At 39.5% G+C, this 8,130-nt stretch overlaps 1 protein-coding gene across 1 annotated transcript; it reads left to right on the top strand.

The window, feature by feature from the left end:
* The first annotated feature begins 2,260 nt into the window (after positions 1-2,260).
* LOC122656958 (probable leucine-rich repeat receptor-like protein kinase At1g35710) lies at positions 2,261-7,473 on the top strand. The gene is made up of 2 exons (XM_043851666.1): positions 2,261-5,561; positions 7,100-7,473. The coding sequence occupies exons 1-2, from the start codon at positions 2,267-2,269 to the stop codon at positions 7,444-7,446; spliced, it is 3,642 nt and encodes a 1,213-aa protein (XP_043707601.1). The 5' UTR covers positions 2,261-2,266; the 3' UTR covers positions 7,447-7,473.
* The last annotated feature ends 657 nt before the right edge of the window (positions 7,474-8,130 follow it).

The following is an 8,130-nucleotide window of genomic DNA, read 5'->3' as shown; positions in this document are numbered from 1 at the left end:
CACAATGACTGGTTAACCTTCGTTGGTTGGTGGAGTAGTGGATTCTTCGGTTGCCTTTTTTGTATTTTTAGCTAAATAGCTGACACCCATCAAAATATGTTTCTTCAGTCTTCTTCTCTTTACCTGCAACGGAAGGAGGCTGCGAATAAAAAGGATTCATGAGATGGGTTTGTCCAAAATTCATAAAATTTCTCATCTATAAAAATGTGAATCATCCAATTACAATCTTTATCAGCTACGAATTGTTTTTGAATGACCTAACAATACTCCTTTGCACAATTTTTTTGGACTTGAGTGACAATAGATTATCTGGTGAAATCACTTCCAATATTGGAGACGTGAAGGGTCTGCTGATTCTGAATATGAGTAGTAATGGCTTCTCAGGGAGGATCCCTAAGAATGTTGAGTCACTTATTCACTTTTGCAGCTCAGGATTCTGGATTTCAGCAGGCGGAACCCCCCCCGGCGAGTTACCTTTAGAGCTTTCCAGCTTGATGGGTAAAATCCCAAAGCAGGGAGACGAGAGCAGGCAGAAATCCAGACGTTGGAGCGGCGGTGCAAGCAGAAATCTGCTCTCATCATTGTGCCCATTACCTTCAGATAGCTCCTCCCTCGCAGATCGCCGGAGAGAACAGTGGAGTTTCCGGAGAAGAAAGAGGGCCCTTTGTAACATAAGGGTAAAAGGGTAAAGTTGGAATTTTCCATTGAATATTAACAGGATATTAAAAAAGGGCAAAATTGATATTTAAAATATATTATTTAACACCGTCCATCCATTCAGGGGGTGTGATTGTATAATTTAAAAAAAACAGGGATCGTTCTGTATTTAATACAAATCTCAAGAGATAACAATATAATTTTCCCAAAATATGGGTTAAATACGATAGTTTCCCTATGTATACTTGTCATATATTTACTCAAACTCTCCCACCTTAAGGTTCTTTTTCTATTAGTCCAAAAAAGCAAACTTTCACCTCTCTTTCTCACCTAATAATTCAAATTTTCTAAATTAGCCTTAGTCTCTTCCCTCACAGTCCCTCTTGCAGGACCTTCTCTGATAGCCCCAATGCTCTGCTTTTCTCTCTCCCTCATTTGGATATGTATATCCATCAAACCCTAATTAAGTGTAATAATTTGCAATATCATTTTATTTGCATTGTATTGTCCTAAAGTTGTACCTTAAAGTGTCTATTACAAGGGATAGTACTGGACATATTGTTCATAAAATTGTCATATTATATATTTCTCGAAATTTGATTCAAGAATATAGATGTGAGCCATTGACACTCACGTCTATATTGTATATTGTATATATGTTAAATATGTTCATTATGAGAATTTTGTATGGAACACAATCAATTTTATGAACATTGTCATTAATTTTTTACCCTTTGATCTGAATCCTATTTTTTACCCTGAGGAATGAAAACATGGTTTGTGATTTTCTACTGATGGAAAAGTATTATACTAATTTAAATATCTTATCTAGTAGAGATGGTGACCAATATCAGCTGAAACCAAAATTTGTCTCTGTTTGTGTTTTAAGGCTTCATTGGTTTTCCATGGAAAGGACTGCTGCCCACTGTGAAGATGACTGGTTAGCCTATAATAGTTATAGAGCTCTATGGATCCTTGAAGGTTCTCTTAAAGGCTCTCTTACCAGGTTTTTTAGAGAGAGCAAATGCTGATTGAGGAGGATGCCATAGTCAGCTAATGGAGTGGTTGATGACTCAGTCAAACAAGGGAAGCTGAGAATATCCAACCTCTAGGTCCCCAGAAATATAAATTAAATTAAAGGTCCTCCATGGGAACCTTACAGAAGTAAAACGCACGTGTGTAAGGCTATGTTAGACTGTTCATGGTCAATTACCCCCCATAGAACCAACTAAAACAGAAAATAAAAGTCTCTGTTCTGTCTCTCCATTAAAAGGAGAATACCAAGTTGGCTTGAGACCACCTGAATTTTTAAGTAATTACTTAATGGTTGCTCTCTGAATTGGACAGGCACTGAAAATTTAATAGTCTAAGCACGGCTCTTGGAGCTAATCGTTCAGCATCTGCCACCACTGGGTGTAACCAATTACCAGGAAATTCAGTTCTTTAATCATTGGGTTGAAAGTTTCAAAGTCAAGATGAGAGAGACAGGTTTCAAATTCAGACAAAATCCTTTTCAACTTCAATATCTTAAGATCATCAAACGAAAGCACTCCCACTTTTTCACACGGCTCTCTCTCTCTCTCTTCCCTTGGTTCTTACAGGTGCTGCCATGGCCATGGGAGAAGCACTAAAGAAGATGTTTTTCTTTGTTGTTCTGTCTTGTGTTTTCCTAGACACCTATGCACAGAGAGAAGCCCAAGCTTTACTGAAGTGGAAAAACAGCTTAGTCTCTCATTCTCTCACTTCATGGTCTCTCACCAATGGAAGCAGTAGTCCTTGCAACTGGACTGGAATTCAGTGCAATGAAGATGGAAGCATCGTCGAGATAAACTTGGCCAATTCAGGCCTTGATGGCACTCTTGACCAGTTAGACTTCACTGCCTTTCCCAATCTCACCTCTCTGGATCTCAACCTCAATAGTCTTGTTGGGGTAATCCCAACTGAAATTGGGGCTCTGAGTAAACTCACTTTTCTCAATCTTGGTACCAACAATTTCACCGATGCAATACCCGGGGAGATCGGTAACCTAGTGGAACTCAGTGTGCTTTGGCTTGGCGACAACTCACTCATTGACCAAATTCCATATCAGATCAGCAATCTTCAGAAGGTATGGCTTCTCAATTTGCATGGAAACTATCTACAGAATCCAGACCCAGATCGTTTTGAAGGCATGGCATCTTTAACAAACCTTGACCTCGGTCTCAACTCTCTTGAATCAGAGATCCCAACATTCATCTTTCAATGTCCGAATCTCATTTATCTGGACTTGTCAGATAATTATTTCATAGGTGTGATACCACTTCAAATTGTGGCCAGTTTCAAGAAACTCCAATACCTTATCCTGACCAATAACCAGTTTGAAGGACCAATTCCAGCAGAACTGAAGAACTTAACTGAACTTCAAGGCCTGCAGCTGGGAATGAACATGCTGAATGGGACAATACCCGATGAAATTAGTCTCCTGCATAACCTCACAATCCTAGAATTGCATGATAATCCTCTTCATGGGTCAATACCATCTTCAATAGGAAACCTCAGGATGCTTCAAACACTTAATCTAGGGAATGCAAGCCTCAGTTCAAGCATCCCAGATGAGCTTGGCTTTTGCACCAACCTTACTTATCTTGAATTGTCGAATAACAATCTTTCAGGTCCCTTGCCTCGTTCCATGGCCTCACTAACCCAGATTTCTCAGCTTGGAATGTCTAGCAACTACCTATCTGGAGAACTCCACCCATATTTCCTCTCCAATTGGACTGAACTCATCTCTTTGCAACTCCAAATCAATAGTTTCACAGGATCGATCCCTCCCGAAATTGGAGCCCTTCTTAAGGTCGGAATTTTGTTCCTATTTCAGAATCAATTATCTGGTCAAATACCATTTGAGATCGGAAACTTGTTAAATTTAACAGAGTTTCACCTAGCTGACAACCTTTTCAGTGGTCCCATCCCACCCAGCATAGGAAATTTATCTATGCTACAAAGTCTAAATTTTGCCAATAACCTGCTCAGTGGGATTCTACCAGATGAAATTGGTAACATGGAAAGCATACAAACTCTTGATATAAGTGGAAACATGCTGCAGGGAAACTTGCCTTTATCGATCACCCATTTGCAGAAATTGGGTCTCTTCTTTGTAGCTAATAACAATTTCTCTGGTAGTATACCAGAAGATTTTGGCCCCAGTTCTCTCACAAATGTGACTTTCTCCTATAACAACTTCTCTGGCAAGCTCCCACCCCAAATCTGCGGAGGAAGACAGCTGATTTATTTAGGAGCAAATGCAAATAGTTTTGTTGGGCCAATCCCAGAAAGCCTGCAAAACTGTACAGGTTTGATCAGAGTTCGCCTTGACCAGAACCTTCTTGATGGAGATATCACAAATGCATTTGGGGTATACCCAGATCTTGAGTACATTGACTTGGGCAATAACCAATTATTTGGTGAACTATCTTTGAATTGGGGAAAGTGTGCAAATCTCTCTTACTTCGGAGTATCTTCTAATATGATATCAGGCAATATCCCATCAAACATTGGAAAGTTGGAGTTTCTGCAATATCTCAGCCTTTCTTCAAATCAACTAACAGGGAAGATTCCATCGGAGCTCTTCAACTCAACTTCGCCTCTATACAGGCTTAATTTGAGTGACAATAGGCTCTCAGGGGAGATATCAACAGAGTTTGGAAGGTTATCAAATCTGCAAAGTTTAGACCTATCTGCAAACAATCTCACTGGGTCAATTCCACAGGAACTTGGGAACTGTCAAGAACTTATATCCTTGAATCTCAGAGATAATGAATTAAATGGGACAATCCCTTACCAGATCGGAAACTTGGTGGCCTTGCAGTCTCTTCTAGACCTCAGTCAAAATTTGCTCAGTGGAGATATACCATCACAGCTTGGAAACTTAAAATCACTAGAAAATCTGAATCTTTCTCACAACAGACTCTCTGGTTCGATACCCTCGTCCCTGCAAGGTTTGATAAGTCTTCAATCTGTCGATATATCATATAACAATCTTGAGGGTTCTCTTCCAGAAATTCAGGCTTTTCAGAATGCTTCGGCCAATGCATTAGCAGGTAACCCAGGTCTTTGTGGTGAAAGTGCACAAGGTTTGAAATCCTGCAACGGCAACTCTTCATCTATAAATCGCAGCAAACAGAATAAACAGAAGCTGATCATTGCTATTGTCGTTCCTGTCGCTTCTATTTTGCTTGTATCGATTGTGTTGGGAGTCTTCATCTATCGTCATGGTCACAGAGAAGATCTAAACAAAGAAAACCATGATTCAGCAATTGAGGAATCATTCTCAATATGGAATTGCAAAGTGAAGTTAGAGTTCAAGGATATTGTAGCTGCTACAGATAACTTCGATGAGACATATTTCATAGGGGAAGGTGGACAAGGGAGTGTATATAAAGCAATTCTTCCAACCGGTGAAATCTTTGCTGTCAAACGTCTTCATGAATGTTCATCAGATGAAGATGGGTTTCTTCAGGATGAATGGCAGAAGAATTTTGAGTCAGAAATTCATTCACTGACAGGAATCCGGCACCGGAATATTGTAAAGATGATTGGGTTCTGTTCGATGAAGGGTTTCATGTATTTTGTTTGCGAGTATGTGGAAAGAGGTAATTTGAGAAAATTCCTCCATGAGGAGAAAGAAGCCATGGCCTTGGACTGGTTGATACGATTGAAGATTATCAGAGGTGTAGCACATGCCTTGTCCTACTTGCACCATGACTGTAGGCCGGCTATTGCGCACAGAGACATATCGCCGAGTAACATTTTGTTGGATTTAGACTTTGAGCCTAAAGTATCTGATTTTGGGACTGCAAGGTCCCTGAGAGCTGGAGAGTCTAACTGGACAGCACCAGTTGGTTCCTATGGCTACATTGCTCCAGGTATGTTTATACACTAGCCTACACTTCCATGTTATTAGCTAGCTTGTCTCTAGGGGTGTAAATGAATAGTCAAAATCTGTTTTCGAATCCGTGTCCGTATCCATTTAGCACTATTTGAATCCATCCGAAAGCTAAACGGATGTGGATGCAGATACAGATAGGCTATTGCAATCTGAAAAGCTATATTTACATGTAAACGAATAAAATATCCGATCCGTATCCGTGTCCGTATCCGCTTAGCATTATCCGAATCCATCCAATAGCTAATCGGATGCGGATGCGGATATAGCACTATCTGAGCCGAATCCGATCCGTTTACATCCCTATTTGTCCCTTCAGCTTCTCAGGAATAGGAGTGCAACAGGGCTGAACTGGTTTAGGTTTTGAAAACCCAAGCTCAGTCTAGGCCCAATCTGGTTTGAGGTCAAGCTAAGATATCCCAACCTAGCCTTAGATCTGTCAGGCTCAAAGCTAGCTAAGCTTAGACATGGTTTTTTTTCTTCTCATTTTTATGTTTTTTTAATATTAAAAAAGGGTAAAGGCTGGCATGCTAGCATTGTGTCTGTATCTCTCCTCCCATGGAAAAGTCCCCCAACCCCCCAGCCCCTTTCCAACTAGTCGAGTCACTAGCTCTAGGCAAGTTAGCGGCATGCCCAACCTCTGCCCTTAAATAATTAACCTTAAATATTAATAATTTTTAGGGAAAAGTCTCTCTGAACATGAGGTGTAGGGTATGTCTACTCATATTCAGTTTTTCTAGTATATTTTCCCATGTGTGTGAGTGTGCAAGGCCTCAGCTTAGGCCTAACCCTAACGAGCTAAGGGCAGGTTCGGGCTGGTCGGGTCAAACTTGCACCCCTACTTAAGATAAACTCTTAAGGTAATCCACCACAAAGTTTTGAACAAAACTTCCTAAGGGTCTAAATTTTGAACCCCCAACATTAAATTGAGAAAATAAACAAGACAATTTCAGTAAATTAAAGAAAATCCAACAATGTTTTGGAAATGGACAGTAGTCTATGAGAATTTTGTGTTGAGCTCAAACAAGTGAGGCAAAAATTTTCTATCCTTGTAAAGGAATATAGAGTTTGCTTGAAATGACTTGGATTAAAAAAAAAAATCAATGGAGATATTTGAAGTTTCTCAAATACTGTTATCTTATACTTACCATTTAATAAACATTGTTATCTTAAATAGATAAGGCCAAAGATTTAATACACGGCCGTGCAAGCATGCACGGTCGTGTCCCCTCTCACAAAAAGTAGGAAAGTCATAAACCCCCCACCCATATTTAATGCCTCGAAACTCCCACCCTCTCACAAGCATGGCTTACACAGCCGTGTATGAAAACTTCCCCCAATAGATAATCAAGCAAAAGTAATAAATGCAATTCAAAGTCCACAAGTATAAGGAAGCACCCAACCACTAGGTTAGTTTGCAAAATTTTCTTTTGAATCTTTTTCTGAAGAAGTAAATATTTTCTTCTTTCTTCATAATCTTTGTATTCTTATTGTTCTTCTTATCATTATCTTTTTCAGAATTTGCGACCACAATGAAGGTAACAGAGAAATGTGATGTGTACAGTTTTGGAGTGGTAGCATTAGAAGTAATAATGGGAAAACACCCTGGTGAACTCCTTACATCCCTACAGTCTGAAGTCAATCAGCAGCAGCTTGTAAGTACAATATTAGATCAGCGGCTACCACCACCTCCTGCTGGTATAATATCACAAGAACTAGTTTTGGCAGTGACTCTTGCATTGGCATGCACACGCATAGATCCCAATTCTCGACCTACCATGCATCAGGTCTCTCAGAAGTTGTCATCAAGCTCATGTCTTACTATCTCTGAGCCTTACCACACATGCTTCCAATACAACACTTGATGGGATTTTCTTAACATCTCTCGAGGTGTAAGTAAATTTTCAGCCCCCCACCTTTTTTTTCTCTCTTATAACTCCCTTCTCTATTTAGTGAGGATAAAATACTATCCTTTATGTCAACAAAAATGAAATTTCTTATTGACATCCCTTAAAGTGTCAAATAATTTGTAATCTAATTTTTTTTGTTCTCTAGTTTAACACATTTTTTTCTTTTCGTGAGAGTAAAATATGTCATTTTACATGTGTATGCAAAAAATACGCGAAACAATGATCTCTTAAAAATCACGTAATGGCAAGTCATTTTCAAATAATTTTGAAAATCTTTTTTTACCCTCAACTTAACAACTATTAGGAATAGGACCAAGGGTACTGCGCAACTGGCAGTATCAGACAGCCATTAGAAGTAGGTTGTCATTGTTGGCAACAGTTGAGCAGTGTATGATGATCTAGCAAGGCTTCAAGGCAGTGTCTGGGGATGTCAGATTGTGACTGGGATGCACTGGACAATGGTGGATAGGCCAGTCAAGTGCTATGCATTTGGGTCATCTTCAAAGCCAGTTTGGATAGACCAAATGGATGATTCATAAAATGGGATGTATTTGAGATATGTATAATGTTGAGCCAGCTTTCCATGCAACTGGAATCATGTCAATCCAACATTGGATGAGGAAGATATTGAAGTTTCAA

The sequence above is a fragment of the Telopea speciosissima genome, chromosome 3, assembly GCF_018873765.1.
Source record: "Telopea speciosissima isolate NSW1024214 ecotype Mountain lineage chromosome 3, Tspe_v1, whole genome shotgun sequence".
In the NCBI taxonomy this organism is placed as follows: domain Eukaryota; kingdom Viridiplantae; phylum Streptophyta; class Magnoliopsida; order Proteales; family Proteaceae; genus Telopea; species Telopea speciosissima.
Note: the sequence above shows the minus strand (reverse complement) of the source record. Positions and strands in the feature narration are given on the sequence as shown.

Excerpts from the sequence above, each read along its gene's own strand:
- LOC122656958 (XM_043851666.1), top strand. The coding sequence starts at position 2,267 with ATGGCCATGGGAGAAGCACTAAAGAAGATGTTTTTCTTTGTTGTTCTG. Across the intron at positions 5,562-7,099 it reads CTATGGCTACATTGCTCCAG|AATTTGCGACCACAATGAAG; the intron begins GTATGTTTATAC and ends TATCTTTTTCAG.